At 47.3% G+C, this 20880-nt stretch overlaps 1 protein-coding gene across 2 annotated transcripts; it reads left to right on the top strand.

The window, feature by feature from the left end:
* Positions 1 to 618: 618 nt before the first annotated feature.
* Positions 619 to 8303, top strand: NRSN1 (neurensin 1). Of its 2 annotated transcripts, none has more exons than XM_051612153.1 (3): positions 619 to 760; positions 5504 to 5701; positions 6714 to 8303. In XM_051612153.1, exons 2-3 carry the CDS (start codon positions 5513 to 5515, stop codon positions 7110 to 7112), a joined length of 588 nt encoding a protein of 195 aa, XP_051468113.1. In that variant the 5' UTR covers positions 619 to 760; positions 5504 to 5512; the 3' UTR covers positions 7113 to 8303. The 2 variants fall into 2 exon arrangements, with proteins under 2 accessions (XP_051468113.1, XP_051468114.1); XM_051612154.1 differs by lacking the exon at positions 619 to 760 and adding an exon at positions 2588 to 4847.
* The last annotated feature ends 12577 nt before the right edge of the window (positions 8304 to 20880 follow it).

Raw genomic sequence — 20880 nt, 5'->3', positions numbered from 1 at the left:
TGCCCAGAGAGGTTGTGGATGGGACTGGAAGTGTTCAGGACTAGGCTGGATGGGGCTCTGAGCATCCTGGTCTGGTGGGAGGTGTCCCTGCCCATGCAGGGGGGTTGGAACTAGATGGTCTTGGAGGTCCCTTCCAACTCAAACCATTCTGTGATTCTGTGATCTCCAGCTCTTTGTGCCTTGTCATGCTCCCTAACTATTCCCACACTGCCTTCCGCAATTCCCCAGACTTACTGGCTGGAAATCCACTCCTGCTGATCAACCAACGTGCCGTCACCAGAGCGGACCCAAGGCACTCACGTTGGGCCCTCAGCCTCACCCTATTTCTCTTGGCAGTCCAGCTGGCTCTCCTGCCGGCTGATTTATGCCCTCAGCTCCCAGCTCTGGGCGCCTCACCGACCTCACCCGTCCCTTTCTGTGCTGTCAGCCCACCCGGCTGCAGGACGGCGGGTTGGGGCGGCGACCTGGCCCAGGCCAGCTCACCCGCGGGCTCTTCGTGCCGCGGGGACCCCCTCCATCCCTCCCCCCGTCCGTCCCTCCCCGTCCGTCCCTCCGTGCCTCCGCCAGCCGCGGGCGCGCCCGGCTCAGTGCGCGGGCACGGCGCGGCGCGGCGCGGCGCGGGAGCGAGCGGCGCCCCGGGCCCGACATCCTCCGCCGTGTCTGGGGCCGGCGCAGAGCGGAGATGGGACCGGGGCGGGAGGGCCGGAGCTAGCGCCGCCGCGGTTGCTCAGCCGGCCGAGCGGGGCGGCAGGAGGGACAGGTAACCCCGGGGCTGCCGCTGCCGCCGCCGGCAAGCCCGGGCTCGGCAGTTCGGCGGGCGGGCAGGACCCTGCGGCCGTCGGCGGCGGCCCCGGGGGGCGTGCGGCGCCGGGCTCCCCGCGGGGCGAGGGGCGGGAGGGCGGGGAGGGGAAGGAAGGGGGGCTCGGCGGGGACGCCCCGCTTCGCCTCTGGGCCCCGGGGGGGGGCTGGTGCCGTGCTCGCTGCCCGGCGCCGGGGCTGGGGCCGGGCCGGGCCGGGCCGGGCGCTGCCGTCGGGGCCGCGGTACGCGGGGCTGCCGGCGCCGGTCGGGAGGGAGGGAGGGCTGAGGCGGGCGCCCGGTGCGGGGAGCGGGCGGTGGCGGGCGTGCCCTTCCCGCCCGGCGGCATCTTGCGGCCGGAGGGGCCTGTGCCCCCTGCGGGCCTGCTCCCCGGGCGCGGGAGAGGGCCCCGCTGTGCGAGGGGAAGGCAGGAGCGGCCCCGGGGAAGCGGCGGGGCTCGTCCCGCTCCCCGGGAGGGCAGGGAGCCGGGCGGCAGCCGCGGCGGGGCTCGCCCCGGGTCGGGCCGGGCCGGGCCGGGCAGGGGGCTGGGGCATCGCCCAGGGCATCTCGCGTGTGGCTGCCCCAGGCAGGTTGGTTGGTCCAGGATTCGCGCCTCGCGGGCGCCTCGCTTTCCGTGGGCAGGACTGGAAATGTGACCCTCTTGAGCAGGAGGGTCAAGGGCGTAGATCTGGAGGAGGGAGGGGAGGGCTTGATCTCTGCAAACCCCTCAGCACTCGTTGCTTGCGTGTGATGGCTGAGAGGTGTTAGGGAGCAGTGGAGCATCCTGACTCGTTTTGTCCTGCCTTTCAGCTGCCAATTCCTTCCACTTTTATTATTATTTTTTCTTTTTAAATGTGTCCAGTCCTTCCTGAAGTAGTTGAGAAATGTATTGGGTAATTTTTCCTGGATCTTGCTCATCTTTTCATCTGCCTGTTCACATCTCCCCAAGATCAGGGGAGACTAGTAAAGCTCAAAGTAAACAGGACAGCTTTTGCCATGGAAACAAAAGTTGCTAGGGGATGGATTGCTACTACGCAGCTGTGATCATACGCCCCACGTGTTCCTAGGCACCGCGGGTTTAGGCAGTGAAAAACTTCTTCATGATTAAACCTCTTCCTGCAGCCCGGGATGCATGTTCTAAGCTTGTGCATCACACAGATCTGGGTAGCAGCGACTCCCGTTAGCAAACATTTCCCAACAGTTTGGTATTTAGTTCTCAGCCACGAAGGTGAGACGTGCAAATACACATCAACACTCAAGAGATCGTACCCACTGCAGTATTTATTCATCCCATGTAAATTGATGCTGTGATATGCTTTTTCTTCTTATTTCTGGAGAACTCTTTTCCCCAACCGTATGACTGTTTCAGTTCCTCTGCCCCATCTGTAGGTAGCAAGGACAACAGCATCATGTTTACATTGCAGCTGAGAAGAGACACCATCTTAGGCCAAATTACCAGGCTGCTTCAATGAGTCATATAGGGCTGGGAAGCCCTTCTCTCTAAGGGACAAGATCTTTTGCAAGAGATAGGAGATTACTTAAAGGTGAAAGAGTCTGAGCATAAAGAAAATGTTCAGTAGGACTAATATAATGCAGTGCTTGAAAAGAATCAATGATGCTGGCAGTCTTTTTTCCTGTGTTTTAAAAGGCCACAGTACTTGGATGCTATTACAGCTCTTTCAAGCAAAAGATCATTCATTTTCTATGCCACCTCCCAGCTATTATTTACCATTTTTCTCATATGCCTGATCAAAACCATCTTAATATTAGAATTTTATAAAGCTAAAAAAAATTTAAAATCTATGCATAATATAAATTATTCCAGTCTGTATGGCTCTTAGAGGGAATTCTTCATTAAGCTGTTAGAAACACTGAACCCTCCTTTGTCTCTCTTGACTAAACCTACACAGTGCAGTGAATGCAAGTTCGTGTTTATACAGCAATGTGCTTTCTGAATTCTGGAGAAACCAAAGAAGCTCTCAGATGGTCTCCTGCTGGCAACTGGAGTAATGCAAGTGAACTTTGACAGGCCGGTGTTATCTGGTCATGTTAGGTCTGGTCCTTCCCTGTGTCACCTTGTGAAGTCACTTAGAACTGAGGAAGATACCTCCCTATCTGCTCATTGTGTGATACAAGAATGCTTACCTGAGTGACTTGAGTTGGCAAGGAGATAAACATAATTTACTTAAGGAGATAGGGTTGATATGAGAATGAAGATCTAAGTAAGAACTGGAGAGAATGAGTCTCTGCAGAGTTTTGTTTGACCTCTTTACTCTCTTCTCATTCTGATGTGGAAGGTGAAGTGCTTGCTTACTCATAACCAAAAGACATGTTGAGAGTTATGAACACTAACTGTTCTTGTCTGCGAGGTACAGGTTCTGTGATCTTGTGTGTGAGAGCTGGGGCAGCTTATGGTATGCTACACAGTTGCTTCATCCTCTCCTTTCACCTCAGGTATTTTTATGAGGTGAGCAGAAGTGTTTTTATGAGGACTCTTCATTGCTTTTCCTGTGGAAGATGGCACCTAGCTACTGAAGAAATGGTGGCAGTGAGAAAAGAGGACTTTTCCTCTCTTTTCAGTTAAGGAATAAACAGCAGAAGAGGGGCTCCCAAGGCAAACAAAAAGAGGTTCCTTTGCAGAAGAACAAATAGGTTCCAAAATTGGAATAACTTTCAGCATTTTCCCACAAGAGTTCACATTATATTCTTATATCCATACCACTGTTTTTTCTGTGTGTGCCTCAAAAACTAAGTGTTGAAAAGCATTGTAAAAGAACACAACAGAATTTGTTTTTTCTCAGTTATTAACTGTAGGGAGAAGGTCAGTATTAGCAGTTTGACATGGAGTGGCCTGTGTGCCAGGCTGTCCCTGCTCACCTGGTGAGCAGCTGGTGCTGCCCAGGAATTTCCTGCTGTCTCAAGGTCTCTGTCCATCCTGCTTGTTTCTCTGCCTTCCCTGGGAAGGCCAGCATCTTGAGCACGCTCCGAAGGGCACTGATACTGTACAGAGAGCAAGCCCATCCACACAGTAAGAGAGCATTTCTTTGGTTGCCTAACACTTTGTGGTGGCTGCAGTGGAAAAAGGAAATCTCCAGGGGATGCAAAGGCAGTCTGGGTTCAAGGAGGGGGTTCCTTCCAGAAGCTGTGTCTGGCACTGCCCCTGCTGCTCTGCAAAGCTCAGCCACCAGCACTGCCCCACCCGCTCTGGTCTCTTGGAGGGTGCTCTGGCCCTTCCTAGGGCCTCCTCCACTTACTTGGTCATGAATTCTCTGGGAGAGTTGCAAGAGGGATACTTGCAATTATAACCTGTTGAAATAATGAAATCTCAAATACATATTAGATGTACAAAATAAATAATATTATTAGTAATAAAGAGGAAAATGCAAAACTCTTTATCTCTGAGCCAAAAACAGAACCAGTTTCCAAAAGGCTGGAATATCACTGTCATTTCAAAGCCAGCCAAGAGCTTCATTCAAGCTGTTTCCATTCCCTGTCAACACTTTCTGGCTTCTGCTTAACTTAACATGCAGCAGTGTTTGGTTTTCTTGCATACTCAGATATTTCATACCCAGGTAGATCACCCAGTCCTAAAGCGCTGTAGGGCTGCAAAATTGGGAGGTTCTAGTTGCCATTACCATGTCAAACCTTCCTTCCTTCCCTTGGTAGAATTGCTATGGCAATCAGATAGAACTGCTTGAAGCTGATATAAATTGAGCTGTGACATTCAGTTGCAAGTACTGATTAATAGTTCCCTTTGGACTAGGATTTTTTTAACTTCTTTAAAGAGAAGTCGGTCTGTTGACCTGTTGCTCCAGTTTGTTAGGGACTAGTATTACTTCAGTGAATTCAGTAGCATCACACCTGTGCAAGCAACTTCAGGCCTGAAACCTGCATAGTTAAATACAAATCTTGTGTGTTAGGAGAACTTCCATAAAGTGGAAAGAGTAGGGAGCATTGTTGGTAGTTTTCCTAGCAGTCAAAATTCTGATTTTATTACAGTCAGCTGGAGCTTGGACATCGACTTCTCCAAGGGAGCAGTGGTTTGCCACAAGTTTAGTATTTCCATTTCACTCTCTTCAGTGAGCAGATTTGGTGCTGTTATGGCATACTATCTTTTTCATTTTTAATTACCCATATTTAAGTACAGCATATAGGCAGTTTCAGTCTGTTTAGGACTTGCTTTGCCTCTGTTTCTCAAGGCTATGGCTGTTACATCAATGCTTAGTCCTACAGTTCAAAAGTTCAGGCAAAAACATTAAAAAAACACAACCTTGCTCTGCAATTTGTAAAGTTCCTAAGGCTGCAAACTCTAGTTAACTGATAGAAGCAGTCTGCATGAGAGGCAGCACGAGCCCTTGAGGGATGCTGGCTTTTGTTACCTGATACATTCTGCTTTTTTTTCAATCTCCATGGAAACCCAGTAGCACACTAGTGTAAAAGATGGGGAGTGGGGACCCTGCATATGGGAGGGAATGTTCCCTGCAGCACCATTGGGCTGTTCTGGGCCAAAACACCAAGTGCCCTGGGTTTGGTTACCCTGAGTCACTGCGTACAACTCTACCAAACTTGTTTCTTTGTTTAGAAATAAAGTGGAGGAAAGGTCTTTCCTGGGCTGCTTTTCTTCATATCACTTGGAGAGTTTGTAGGCAGTTTTGCTGTCCTGCCACGTGGATAAAAATCTGCTTTGCATGAAACCTCTCATTGCAGGTAGGAAGGATGAGCTCCTGTGCTGACATCTGCGGGTCCAAGCACGCGCAGGGCAGCACCGAGGGAGGGTACCAGCGCTACGGAGTTCGGTCCTACCTGCATCAGTTTTATGAGGACTGCACAGCTTCTATTTGGGAGTATGAGGATGATTTTCAGATCCAGAGATCGCCTAGCAGGTGGAGCTCTGCATTCTGGAAGGTACTGCCCATAGTTGGAGAGAAACTCCAATTTTGAAATTTTCACATGTAACTAACGATGTTGGGTATTTGTCCAGAAAGGCCTTCTGTTGCTCACTTTTCACAGAGAAGACTGACTACTGCCTGATAACAGGGCACTCATACCAAGATACTTCTGCTTTCAAGGGAGTCTAGGGGTCTTTGGATCCTCTAGTTTCTCTGCTACAAGAAGCCATGTCACTGAAACATCAAAGTCTTCTCTGGGAAACCTCACCCGTAGCTTGAAAGCGCAGTTTACCTCTACTGTGTACCCACAATAGTCCTGCCAGATTATTGGTAATAGGATGGGTAGGTTAACAGTAGTAGCTCTGGGACTGTGTGACCTAGGGATCAAGAAAATGGCAAGATCACTAAGGTCAGGAAAATTGACAGAATTGGAGAACACCAGTGGTTGGATGGGTTCTGTGAGACCATCTAATCCAACTAATCTAACCCTTTGCTCTGATGGTTGGGCCGTTCTTTGTGAACTAAATTCTGCACTTAAACCTGAAATATGCTAGAAATACTCAGTCATCAGTTCACAGCAATAGCAACTTCCTTCTAATTCCTGCAAAGGAGTGACATTTCATGGAGTGAAAGCAAGTGGCGGATACGACACAGGCTATCAGCAGGGACTGAACTGTTGGTGTTCACCACCACCTAAAGCTTAAGAAATCATCAGTCATGCAGCACTGGGGTTAAACTGTGATCCTCTCTGTGATGGGGCCTTTGGATAGGAAATGCTGTTTAGTCATATAGATGCATATTCCAGTGTTTCCAGAAATGTCAGTACTGAATTATATAAATGAGTTGTATTCTAGTTCTAGTAGGGTCACATATGACCTAAAAGAAAAATACCAGCCTTCTCTTAGAAGAGAGAACTGTACCTGCAAGACAAGACACTGAAAACTAAATGCCTCCTAGGACCACTTACCAACTAAAAACTGGAAAAGCATATTAATTGGGGGTTTTTGTTTTCTTTGTTTGTTTTCCAGGTCGGACTCATCTCTGGGACGGCTTTTATGCTGCTAGGTTTAACGGTTCTTGTAGTGGGCTTTCTCGTGCCACCAAAAATTGAAGCTCTTGGGAGAGATGATTTTGTTGTGGTGGATACCCATGCCATTCAGTTTAATGGGTCTCTTGATGTATGCAAGCTGGCAGGAGCAATCTTGTTTTGCATTGGAGGGTCCACCGTGGCAGCGTGTCTGCTGATGTCTGCTTTTGCTAAAAGTTACTCCAAAGAAGAAAAGTACCTTCAGCAAAGATTTAAAGAGAGAATAGCTGATATCAAAGCCCATGCAAACCCAGTCACAAAAGCGCCAGCACCAGGAGAATCCAAAATACCTGTCACTTTGTCCAAAGTTCAAAATGTCCAACCTTTATCCGAAACCTGACCCTTTCCTTAGGTTTTGTTTCTCACTTGTAGATCACTTTAACTGGAAAATACCAGCTGTTGTTGGCATACGTGCTAGTCAATTACAACATCGAGTGCTCTGCTGTACAAACACAGCTGATGGGGAAGCTGCTCCAATGCAAATGTAGGATTGGTAAAAGGGAAATTATGTGATTAGACCCATGACCAATATATTTAGCATATTTGAACATTTTGATCAGTGCTGAACCAATAAATCCTTGCAACAATGATTAGGCATTTAGCTTACCAGATTGCATCCCTGGAAAACATGGGAAGATGTGATGAATATGATACGACATAAAATATGACAGCTGTACCAGGAACACCCTGCATCCTGCTATTTAAAGTTCAGATCAGTTGGCTTTTTGTTTTATTTTCCTCTTTCTGTTAAAAATACTGTTTAGTCTTACCACCTGGTTCTGCTGTCTGGGAAGCCAAGATCCTGCCCTTGCAATTTGCGCTTGTCCTCCTGTCACATGGTACAGTCTTTATCATAGTAATACTGCACAGGTAAAACATACGTGACAGTGAATGCCCTTAATTTGATCTTGACACACATCGCTTCCCAACAGTGTTACCTTCTGGGAAAGGCAAGTTATACTTGATCCTGAGTTACAACTAACCTGTGCAAAACTGCCACTTTTGTCTTAGTCATTGCCATATTAATAAAAAATAAAGATAAGGAATTCATATAAGAAGAGGAACATCATCCTTGTGTATCTTTGGTTTGATAGTTTCTTTCATTGATTGTATTGTATCATGTTTAAAGTTCATAAAAATGTTTCAGTTTTGGCCAGGTACAGATTACTAAATGTGGTTTGACACACCCCGGCCCCGTATTCTGTCAGTAAATTAATGCCATGTTAGATGACCTTAAACTTGTCTAAAGACATTTTGAAATGCTGTTTATATTTTTATAGAGGATAGAAAAAGTTATGCTTAACCAGATACATTTGTGTAAATGCTTACCTGAAGACTTGTCCTTTCACAGAAGACCTTTAATTATTTTCCCACCCAGGGCAATTATTTAACTGTCTTGATCTATGGATTTAAATTGAACTGTATAAAGAAAGATGTGACATTTGTACTCTCTGACAGTATGTGCCACCTTATAGTTCTGTCTATTTTTTGAATGGATTGAATAAAATTCTAGGCGCAAGCCAACCATGGATTTTGTGAAAAGTCTCTTTCTAGTCAAACAGGTTTCTCTGTGAATTTACTATTTCAGTTTGAAAGGAGAAATTAGTAGTCAGACTCACCAGTCTCTTAATGCAGTTTCTGTTCTCAGATTTCATAGGTCAGGAGGTCACTTTGGTGCTGAATCAAAAAGGTTCCAGCACGCTAATGACAGGTATGTAGTAATGGCTACGCCCTTTCCCTTGCTAATAAATGTTTTGGTGGTCTATGATTCAGTTCAGACCTCCCCAACATAAATAAACCAGAACATGCATGTTGGAAAGTTTCAGCTGAATCTGTTGATAGTTATCATGGCTGATAACAGCATCAGAAGTAAAATGTGCTGAAAAGGAAGTGCCTGTCTTAGCAATGCAGTTGCAGCGAGGCAGATGAAGTGGTGCTGAAGAAGAAAAGATGAGAAGACTGGTAAGGTAAGGAGCTGTGTGTTATTTATAAAGGAAGCCAGCAAAACCATGGGTGATGGGTAGCAGTTCCTTGCAAGGCACACAGCAGGACTGGGACAGGCTGTCACTGCTGCCCTTCATTAGTTCTTCCAGGTGAGGAGGGTCTTGAGTGCTTCCTTTTCAGGTTGGGAGGAGTTTTGTTTACTGTCATTCGTTTTCACTGCTGTTGGTGTGTGGGCAGCAGAGAGTCAAGCTGTTGTGACCTTTTCAGTGGAGAGTTTTTAATTAAAAATTTTGCATGAAGGAAATGTGACATTTTAAGATCTACAGTGAAGTTCACCGAAGGAGAGGGTGAGGACTCCTGTAGCCATTACTGAGTCCCTTCTCTCCACCTACCTCTTGTTAGCACTGTGCTGGAAGTTTGACTGAAAAATCCATCTGGAAAAGAAAGCACAGGCTGTGTTTTTGTACCTAAAGTGGCTGTATCAGTATGTAGTTCTTAAAACATGAGTCCTGCATGGCCTTACCCTGATGTTAGGGAGAAAGCAAAACCCATGTGGATCTTACCGAAGCTTCCCAGGTTAGGAAATGCATTTCGGATTTATGAGGAGCAGAAAAGCTGCTAACACTGTCATGGCTAATGCTGGCACTCACATTTCACCTCATTAAATCCTTGTTTCAGCCGCTTAGAGCTTTTCCAGAACTGAGACCTCCAGAGGCTGCTGTCCTTCACAGCAAAGATTCGGTGCCACAAAGGGCTTTTGTAGGAATACTGAGCAAAAAATTACTCTGGTGTTATTAAGAAGCCTGATATTGGAAAGTTGAAGACATGAGAACCAGTTTCAAGATCCATTTCCTTTTTAATGTTTTAACACCTTCATCATTTGGTGTAGGAATTGAAGCATCAGCAGAAGAGCAGTGGCAATGTGCTTTTTGCTGTTCTCATGGAAAATACCTGTGATACGGCCTCCAGCTGGGGAGCAGTGAAGGGCAGCCAGGCTCTCTGGAAACTTTCCAGTGAGGCTGGGGGCAATTTGTCCCTGCACATATTGTTTCCCTACCATATATTTTTTTTGCCTTTTCCCATCCCCATCAAATTGCAGCTTATGCTCCACTCCAGGACTGCCTGGGACTCCCCTTCCCAGCACTGGCTGCCATCACCTTTCCAAAGGGCACATTCATGGACACCCTAGTGCAAATTAAATATGGCTTGAACAGCCAATCTCTTGTTTTTCCAACTCTTTTACCTTCCCACTCTTCAAGTTTCTTTATGCTCACGGTATTTCTTGCCCCTTTTCTAGCCTCATTTAGCTTAAAATTACAATGCAACCATAGCCCAACATAATTTCCTCTGCAACTGTGGCGAAAGGTATTTTTCAGTCTTTGTGGTAGTCCCTGACTTCATTTTTGTTGATGCATGCTGTCCTGAACGTTAGGTCTGCTTCCCCCACCCCACTGCAGAAAACATTTCTCTTGACTCTGTTCTGCCCTCCCTACCTCCAGGCTGTCATGACCCCTTTATCTTCCATTTGTTCCCAGGGCACAATGAGTCACAGGCAAAGGCAGACAAGCAGATACATCCCCTCCTCCCGAGCTGACTGTAAGCAGATTTAATTCCTGGTTTCTGCTACAGCCTGCCATTTCCAAGGATGCGATTTTTAAATCATGTGCAAGCGCAAGCAAACAGCCCTTCAAGAAAGCAGCAGCAGCAGAGTGGGGAGGCTGCAGCGCCCTGAGCAGCGGCCAGGGGAGAAAGAGGTTTGGCAAGGGGACAACAGCAGCAGAACCTGCCTACCAGAGAGGCTGTTCAGGCCCCAAGGATGTGAAAATCCAGGTGCGACAGCAAAAGACTGCAAGAACCTTAGTTGGATGCACTTTGCCAGCAGCTTTCTGTTAAAGAGCTATCAGCAAAGCAAAAATTTGGGAAAAATAAAGGAAATAGCACTTTGGCTCATTCAGCGCTGACCAGTCATCCTGTCATTACACAGCAGGCTGCCCTCTCGGCTCCCTGCACGTCAGGGGGAGCGAGACAGAACAGTGCTCACTGAGCTGGCTTGGAGGGGGCGAGGCTCCCTCCTCATCCTGTCAGTTCCCCTGCTGAGAGAAGGAGCATGTCCAAGGAGCATTGCCCCACCCTTGCTGGCTGGCGTTAATGCCCACACACCATTTACAGAGCAACGTTCTGATTTTGACAGGTCAGCCCCATGGCACAGTCGGTCCCTGAGGAACATCATCGCAAATGGGGAGACCCATGTAGCCTCTTCCTGCTTCTGAGAGTTAGAGACCATGCATGCTCCTTCTGGAGCCTTCTGATCTCAGGGCAAACAGCCCATCCACACCCTGACTCTCTTCAGCCCTTATCTGGGTGTGCAGCAGACCACGCAGTGAGTTTCCTGCATTAGTTCACTCGATGCACATTAAGCAGGGCAGAGCTCAGTTTTGCTGTCGGATAATTTACACAGGAACAATTCTGAAAATAATCTCTGCATGTTAACAGCAAGTCAGGCCAATGTTTCTAATGGCCCTGCAAATAGAAGACAGCATGCAAGGAACTGGTTTTATTGTTTTGCCTAATCATTCGCAGCTGTTTTTTTACAGGCCCTCTTTTTACATAATTTACCATGCGTAGGTTTTGGCAAGAAAAGACGGGAGATCGTTTTTAAACACTTCTAATAAGCTAGTCTATTGATCAATGTCCTAGGTATGCTGCTCCAGCAATTTCAGCCTCAAGACCCAGGGCTTCAGGCTGTTACCTGGTGAAAGGGACCCCCAGTGTGAGGCTAGGAGGATGCTTGTTTGGCCAGCAAGAGGCCTTTCTGGAATGTCATTATTTCCCCGTGTCTATGCCTAATGACTTCAGCTGCCCTTTCTCTCCCTGCCTCCTTCAAGAATCTCATGCCCTGATACATCCTACCTCAGCCTTCACATCTATTTTCAGTACAGCACCCAGGGGTGGGGCAGGGAGCCCCCTGCCCCAGACACATCTTGAAGGGGTGCAAAACATGCCTGCCTGAAATGCTGGCAGGGGGCAGGCAGGTCTGCAGCAGGGGCTGGAGGGAGCTGAAGGGGGAGAGGAGAGCAGGAAGGAATCCCTGGGGGAGATCTGGCAAAACTCAGCATTTCAAGCATCAGTAGTGGTCATCTGTCAGTGAAGATCAGATGAGATTATGAGACAGATATTCTGCGAGATAGTCAGTGAATACTGAAAGTGCAGAAAAACTTGCTGCAGGTCTAAAACCTGTGACCAGAACAACATGAACACAGTGGCTGAAGTCTTCATAGTAGACATTTAAAAAAAAAATAATAACTTTTAACACCAATATTCTGTTCACCACAGATGGCTAGACAAGCATGAGGACCTTATTCTTGGACAAGTGCACTCACTGTCCCTAGGGCAAGAACACATTTTTCCCTTCATTGTACTGTAATAAAGAAATCTCTTCTGATAGCTCTTGGTCAGACTGGGTTCAGCTCTCACCTGACCCCTTTTTCCTGAAACAGGAGCAAGTTTGTGCCAAGACAAAAATATTTACCTCAAAGACTGCTGAACCCTTTGCCACTATCTCCAAGAAGCACAGGGTGTCAGAAAGTCCCCCAGGTCCCCAGGACACAGAGGCTGGTTGATACTGTGGCTCACTGCTTTGCAAGGCCACAACCAAGTGGGCTAATCTGCAGCTCCCCTTGCAAAGCAGAGGTGGCTGAGCTGGCCTAGAGCAAGGCACACCATCACCGCAAAGCAGGGCAGAGGGAGTCACTGAGTCCCAGTACAGCCACAGAAACCAGTGCCAGCTCCTTTCAGCTCTGTCCTGTAGCTGAGCTCTGAGGGTAGGGGAAGCTCCAGCATTTTTCCAAAACCACCATAGAGCCACATGAACTCCAACATGTCTTGAGAGCCAAGGTCTCAGGTTTCCCCAGGTAAGACATGATCATGTCTTGGGGAACTCATGACAAGGGCTGTGGTAGGAGCTTGGTCCCTTGGGGTTAGCACCCATTAAAGACAGATGGTTGCAGCACATGTAACCAGCCTTTGTGTAGCTCAAAATCACAACAAAATGGACTGCAACTACCTTGTGCTGACCTTCAGGCAATCATGTAACTGTAGAAAGTGATAGTTGGCTTAAACATGTCTTGTGTTTAACCACGTGCCTACGTGAGCTGCCATCCTTTACCCTGCCATGGAGCATTCTCTGGGTTCCCTGCCCCACTGTCCTTCCTCCAACAGTGGGAACTGTCCTCTAAGGAGTGTCCCAGAATTGCCTTCTGAAGCAGACTGCTCTTTCTCCAGGCATCACACCATATAAGCTTAGCCTAATGTATGACAGGAGAGCATCCTCCAGATCACACAGAAGTTCACCTGCTAGGGCCAAAGGCAAAAACCAGATTCCTCAGCTCAAAAGTAGCTTCAGAGCAAATAGCCAGATCTATTTTTCTCTGCAGATGCATGCATGACATTGGGGTTGAGAGCTTGGTCCTAAGTTACCTAGTTGTTGGGTATGCTGCAAAGTGTCTCCACAGAGGCTGTCTGCAGGCAATCCAGCAGTCAGACATACACAAGGCAGTTCCCAAGCCACTTTCCAAGAGCAGTGTAGACCAGGCCTTGTGGTGCTTAGGAATATGGCTTAGTGCTGGACTTGGTAGAGTAGGATTAATGGTTGGGCTCAATGATCATAGAATCACATATGTTGGAAAAGACTTTAAGGATCATCAGCTCCAACCATTAACCCTACTCTACCAAGTGCAGCACTAAGCTGTATCCCCAAGCACCACATCTAGATGACTTAAACATATCCAGGGATGGTGACTCAACCACCTCCCCGGGCAGCATGTTCCAATGTCTGACAACCCTTTCAGTGAAAAAGTTCTTCCTAATGTCTAGACTAAACCTCCCCTGGTGCAGCTTGATGCCATTTTTCTATCATCAGTTACTTGTGAGAAGAGACAGGTGCCTACCTCTTTACAACGTCCTGTCAGGTAGTTGCAGAGGGTGATGAGGTCTCCCCTCAGCCTCCTTTTCTTCAGACTAAATAGTCCCAGTTCCCTCAGCCACTCCTCATAAGACTTGTTCTCAAGGCCCTTCACCAGCTTCATTGCCCTTTGGACACACTCTAGCACCTTAATGTCCTTCTTGTATTGAGGTGCCCAAAGTGGACACAGTACTCGAGGTGTGACCTCACCAATGCTGAGTACAGAGGGACAATCACCTCCCTGGTCCTGCTGGCCACACTGTTCCTAAGACAGGCCAGGATGCTGTTGGCCTTCTTGGCCACCTGGGCACACTGCTGGCTCATACTCAGTCTCCTAGCAATTAGAACCCCCAGGTCCCTTCCTGCTGGACAGCTTTCCAGTCACTCTTCCCCAAGCCTGTAGTGTTGCCTGGGGTTGTTGTGGCCCAAGTGCAGGACCTGACATTTGGCCTTGTTGAACTTCTTACAACTGACCTTGGCCCATCGATCTAGTCTGTCCAAGCCTCTCTGTAGAGCCTCTCTACCCTCAGGCAGATCAACACTCCCTCCCAATTTGGTGTTGTCAGCAAACTTACTGAGGTTGCATTCTATCTCCTCATCAAGATCATTGAGAAAGATGTTAACAAGGTCTTTTCCAACCTAAGTGATTCTATGATTCAAAACACCCTGTCATGGATTGCACAGGTGTTGGTTTAGATGAACTTTGGAGCATACACGGAAGTATCTCCAGATCTGCTCCTCAAGGAGGTCAGTGGCTGTGTCTCCTGCATGGGTCACACCTGCATTCAGGCACACACACAGCCCTCAGGCATCAGCAAAGTGCAGAAACCAGACATGTCAAAGACTGCAATCTACATCCCACGTGCTAAGGGAGTTCATATAGCACAGGTTCATTGCTCAAGAAACAGAGGAAAAGGGGGCAGAACTGCTGGGAGCACCATGTGGCAGAGCAATGAGCCATGGGTAGGTGGAGCTGAACGCCCACAGGTACATGAGCTGCTGAGTGTCTGACACATACATCACTCTTTGGCATAGGAGCCCTGACAGGGCAGTGAGATGCATAGTCCTTTTCGTTTGCTGGTTGAAGCAACAGGCTTCCAGAGAAGTAGGCATTTGTGCATTAGCAGTAGCAAACATTACAGTGTCAGGCAGCACAATCTTCTTCTGCCCCCAGGCAGCCAGGCACCTGCCCACCCCCCAGCAGCCAAGTTCAGGGGGCTCTCCCTGCTGCAGCTCTGCAGTGTGGATAGCTGTCAATGAGTGTAAAAAGCCTAACACTAACCTTAAGGCCATTGAGATGAACTGCCCATGCCTTTAAAAAAACAACCCAAACCCACAGCCAAAACCCACAACTCTTATGCAAAAAATATCTAAGCTTCAGTTTGTCCACAGAAACTTGCCCTTGATAAGACTCTGCCAGGGGAAGGCTGTAATCCCCTGAGCAGGTGGGATGCTCCCACAGCAGACGGCTGCCTCCACATACACAGGCCCATCTGCAAGCACCAGATGTGCATGAGGGTGAGGTCCCCAGCCAGAAGAACCCAAGAGGTTTAGCTACCCTGCCTTCCTTGTTCTCAGATAAGCCACTTACAACAATGTGGTCAGGATGCTCTGAATGAGGAACCCTTTGGTCATCTTGAACTCAGCCTTGTGTTGCATGAGAAGGAGGAATAGCCTTCATCCACTTCTCTTTCTCTGCAGAGAGAGACTGCTTTTAAACAGTGGATGCAAATCCTAGCTGTTGACTTACCAAGTTAATCCCTGCTTGGTGCTAACTCTGGGAAAGCGGAAGCCATAAGAGAATGGCAGGGGAGGGTGTAAAGCTCAGGATTCTCTGAGGATGCCAGCTTTGCACCAACAATCTATAACTGAGAAATAATGTGGAGTACAGGCATTATTTTTAGAAACATCATTTCTCAGACCAAGCTGGAAGAAGCAAATGCAGCAGAGAAAAAGAAGGATGCAGAGATGGCACATGGTAATGAAACCACGAGCTGTGGCAGTGGATGTGGCAACTTCTGCATGAAAAGACCAAGCTAGGTGTCCAAAGTGCAGCAGCAGCATGACTGCTCATCTCTGACACTACCACTTCAAGGAGGCAGAGGAGTTTAAATCAGTCAGATCTCCAGTCAAATCAGAAGTCCTTCCCAACTAAGACAAGGAGAAGGATGTACATATCACCGAGGTCTGAAAAGACACTTCCATCCCTCAAGAGCAGGAGAATCCAGTCATCCATTTGAGCATTAGGACAAAGAGATGGTACCCATCCCCTAAGTACTTGCAAACAAAATAGCCGTTCCTCCTACCTCAAGTGTTGACCTTGGAACTGATTGCCAGTGTCTTGTGTCTATGATATTCAACTGCTTCTTCCACAGAACTGCTTCAGCTGAAGGCTGGGGTATTTATTCCCTCCCCCCGAAGGGCTGGCTGTTCCCAGCCTCTCAGACAAGAGTCCCACAGGCTCCCAGCAGCTTCTCTCCTCCCACCCAGTTGCAGCTCCCAGGCTACAGCTGTGAGAGGCAGGGGGGGTTGAGCCTCACCCACACAGCTCACCTGTGCAGGGAAGGCGAACCAAGGCCAGGAGTACAGGGCACAGCTCCACAAGAGGTATGGCTGTGGCAGGGTTGAAAACTGCTGGGTGAATGAGGCTTCTTCTCCTCTCAAAGGGAAGGGAGAGGAGCAGGGCAGACTGTGACCAGTGGTACTAGGCACGCTGCCAGAGCCAGTTCTGACCCCATGCCCCCAGGAGCCTGAGTTACCATGTCACAACTTTCACCAGGGAAGCAACCAGAGCAGCTGCCAGAGTGCAGCAGGCATATTCACAGTGTAGGCAAGTCTTGCTCAGCTAGAAAGAAGAGAGTTAGGAGCAGTTTTCTCAATAAGATTCCATTATTATGATGGTTATTTTATATCTTACTTAAAAATAAATGCTTTTTCAGCATCTTGACAGGATCTATCCTACCAGATAATGCACTGGATTTAAGGTATTAGCTTCTAGCAATGCTTTTTGTCATTCTGTGAACAAGTTTTGAGGGAGGAACCTCAAATGCTTTCATATTTGAAAGCTGACACACTGGGTTTTTTTCAGTTTCTGATGTAGATGTGTTCTGGTTTGGTTTGATGGGATTTTTGGTAGGGGGAAAGGGCCCTAGGGGTGGTTCTGGTAAGAATCTGAGAAGCTCCCCCTGGTCCAAAACCAGTCAAAGAGCCATTAGAGGGACAATAGATGCACCTCTGCGATTAACATACGAAAGAACTGAGAGGAGACCTGAGCAGAGGAACACTTGTGGGAGAAGAGCTGAGCTGGAGAGGTGAAAGGCAGTGCTGGGGTGAAGATCCCAGGTGGTTGAAGAGGGGAGGGGAAGGGAGGGGTGGGGCAACATATGCAAGCCCTGCTCTGTGTGTGTCTGTGTCCTGGGTGTGTGTGATTAGTGTGAAATTAAATTATTGTTTTTCCTCAAGTTGAGTCTGTTTTGCCCGGGACCTTAATCAGTGAAGAACCCTCCTTGTCCTTTGTCTCGACCCATGAGCTTCTATTTGGGCTTTGTCTTCCTCATCCCAGAGTGTTTGTGTTGGGGGAGTTGAGTGAGCAGCCATGGGGCTGTTCCTTTGTTGTCATGTTGGGCTCAAACCACAAGATGGTATGAGAAAGAAGAGAGAAGGAATGGCTCTAAAAAGATTTTAAAGCAATGTAGTGAGTCTTAAGAAATGTCATTTCCCTTAGATTCTTCTTATAAAACCTTTCCTTCAACAGCCCCACAGTCTCCTAGTATGGGGAAAAAGTGATTTTACTCCAAATGGTGAGGCTTGAAGCGGTTTAGACTTAGAGGCAAAGACACTCATTGCCAGTTTACGACATAAGCACCAATTTGATCTGTATCACCCACGCCGATTCTGCCTCCCTCCCTTCCTGCAGCCTGCCAGAGGATGTTCCTTGTACCACAACAGCCTCCACAGCCCTGACACTCAAAGGCCAAGCCACTGACTGTAGAAAAGTTTAGGATGGTGGTGCTAGGGCCTTCCTCTGTATTTTGGCATCTTCCCCTTCACCTGAGCCGACTCACTCAAATTACCTCCCAATCTCTTTCTAACTTTTGCCCACATCCTTCAGGGGGCATCACATGCCCAGTGTTCCTTAGGAAACAGGCTGAAGGAGAAGAAAACCCCAAACCACAAGTAGCACAGTGAAAAAAAAACACAAAAAAAAACAAACAGAAAAAAACCAAACAAAAAACCAAACAAACAAGTAAAAAAAACCAACACAAAAAACCCACACAACTCTATAGATAAGTGCTTTTTGATAACAAAAGCATCCTACCAATTTACAATACAGGATTTGATTTACATGCTACCACTGTAAGAGATACCTTATTTCATACTTACTGGGAAAAAGAAAATAAGTACCAACTTTGTGGCAAGGGAAGCTACAGAATAACCCTTGGTGATCCTTTTCTTCCTATCTGAATAGAGAGGAGCAAATCAGACTGTGCTGACGAGGGAATGATGGTCTGGACATGGCTCACCATTCACCCAGCACCACTGGAAGTTGTTACAGGGTCTGCAGTGCTTTGATATTATGTTATTTATGCTTTATTTCATTATTGCCTTTTGCAAACGTCAGCCCAAGTTTCTCCTTCCTGTGAAGGTCAGCTTCTTCAAAGGAGGAGAGAAAGAAGAAAGATTTTGAAGCGGATCCCAAGTAGTCATTAACCTTCCACATCATTCAATTTTGGGCTAATTCTTCTCAAGCTGCCTCTTCCATTAAGCATGACTCAGTCAGGATCTCAGATATTTTATATCATCCCTCGGAGGGCAGTTTTGCTCCAGTCACCACCTGGAGAGCCTAGAAAACTGGAGCCAGTAAAACCACTGAGGCCAAATGTGTTAAGTGCAGTGATCTGAAGGCCTGGCTGGTGCTTTTTTAGACACCTGAAAGCCTGGAACAGGGCAGGACCACTCTCCTGGAAATCACTGGTGTTGAGGCTGTATCTTGGGTGTTCAAGAGAGGAATTTACCCTCAGACAAAACTTTTTCATGTTTTATTTTGAAGTATGGAAAAAAAAGTAAATGCCTCATAAAATCATTTATGGGATTATGAGCTTGGCTTCGCCTGCTGCACATGCCTATCAGTGCCAGCATGAAGGCTGGGGTCCAGAATACCAGAGTGAGCCAGGCAAACAATTCTTACAGAAGAGAGACCTGACATTCTTTTTTACATTGAAATGCATGGACACTGATTAGAGAGCTCACAGCATAAACAGCATGTGTAAAACCTATGCCTTTAAAAATCTATTAACTATAAATCATGAATCTACCTATTCTTGATATATAGAACTGTGAATAATTTTATAAATAATTACATTCCTTCTAGTTTATCCCAAATGAGAGATTTTGAAATGCTTTTAGGATTAGAAAGCTCTCAACTAATAAATCCTGTATTTTGAATTAAATTTCAGGGAAAAGTATGATTAAATTAAGGATTCATTTATAAAATCACAAGTGTTAGAGCTAAGTACTATCACAGCTGTAGGCGACTGCAAGAAAAATATGAACATTTAAAGGCATTCCTTGTAACCCCATAGGTTGCTGGAAGTCTGCCTACTGTTTCAAAATACCCCTTTGTTTAAATTAGATTGCCTGCACTTTAACTAGTACTGAAGGCCTTTGAAAGTTTTGATATCACGTGTTGTAGTAAAGACTTGTATTTTCTTTCTTTAATTTTCCAAACCCTGTCCACTTCCTTATGACACACATAGCTTCCAGTCGGTTTCAGGCTGTTATTTCCATTTAACTTCAGGGCTTCAAGCATTCTGAGATTGGCTCAGAGCACCAGAGAATACACATCATTAAAAAAGGTATGTCACTCTTTTATGAGGTTAGTTATTACTATATTTAGCTGTATTTTCTTCAAAGGTTATTGCCAAATTCAGCTACAATTAAGATAATTTTCCCATCACTACTAATATGAGATTAGATTATATATGCACACAATTTATGTTTGCAGTCTGTGTGAACACACAGCAAATGCATTCAGATAGTGTTCACACACATGCCTATAAGTTAATGCATACAAATATGCACAGGCACAATAATTCAAAGATAGTGGAAGGCCTCACTGCCTACTGACATACCCAAAGCACTTATTTTGATTAAAACTTTGTCGTGGTTTGGGCCTAACACAACAAAGAACCCACTGCATGGCCACGCACTCACCTGCCCCCCACACACTCTGGCATGGGGAGGACAAACCCAACTAGAAGCTCATGGGTCGAGACAAAGGACAAGGAGGGTTCTTCACCAATTAAGGTCCCAGGCAAAACAGACTCAACTTGGGGAAAAAATAGTAATTTAATTTCACACTAATCACACACACCCAGGGCACAGACACACACAGAGCAGGGCTTGCAGATGTTACCCCACCCCTCCCTTCTTCCCGGGCGCAAATCCCTTTGTTCCCAGTTTCTCTCCCTCCTTCCCCCCAGCGGCACAGGGGGACAGGGGATGGGGTTTAGAGTCACTTCACAGGCTGGTGGTTCCTGCTGCTCCTTCCTCCTCAGGAAGAAGGATTCCTTACAGTCCTGCCCTGCTTCCCCACAGGGTCCCTCCCATGGGGAGGACCCTCCCCACCAACCTCTCCTTCAGGAGTCCTTCCCACGAGGTCTGGAGCTGCTCCAGCCTGGGCTTCCCACAGAGTCAGGGGCTGCTTTGGGAACAGTCACCTCCCCTGGTGCCAGGGTCTTCCACAGCTGCATAATCAGAGTCCACAGGCTGCAGGTCCACATTTGCCCCTTCTGGCACCTTCAGGGGATGTTTAGCTGTGCTTCTCCTCCATGAGTGCAGGGGGACACCTGCCATCTCACCATGGGCTGCAGGGGGAACTTCTGCTTGGGCACCTTCTTCCCCTTCTTCCTCACCAACCTCAGGATCTCTCCACTCCGGCACTGCTGGCACTGCTCTCACCTCTCCAGCTCGGTCCTTCCTTTCCTCTTTCTGGTCTCACATCTTCAATTAGTTCTCTCATATGGCCTGGCCTTGGCTACCCGAGCCTGGGGAGCTTTTAGTAGCTTGTTCAAGCAGCCACTTCTGAGGCCCCTCCCTCGCTACCGAAACCAGACCAGAACCAAACCAGCACAAAAAGTTCAGCCACTCATAACCTCAAACCCTTGAGCTGCATCCCATTAAATCATTGGTACTGCTACTACTT

The sequence above is a fragment of the Apus apus genome, chromosome 2 (genome assembly GCF_020740795.1).
Source record: "Apus apus isolate bApuApu2 chromosome 2, bApuApu2.pri.cur, whole genome shotgun sequence".
In the NCBI taxonomy this organism is placed as follows: domain Eukaryota; kingdom Metazoa; phylum Chordata; class Aves; order Apodiformes; family Apodidae; genus Apus; species Apus apus.
Note: the sequence above shows the minus strand (reverse complement) of the source record. Positions and strands in the feature narration are given on the sequence as shown.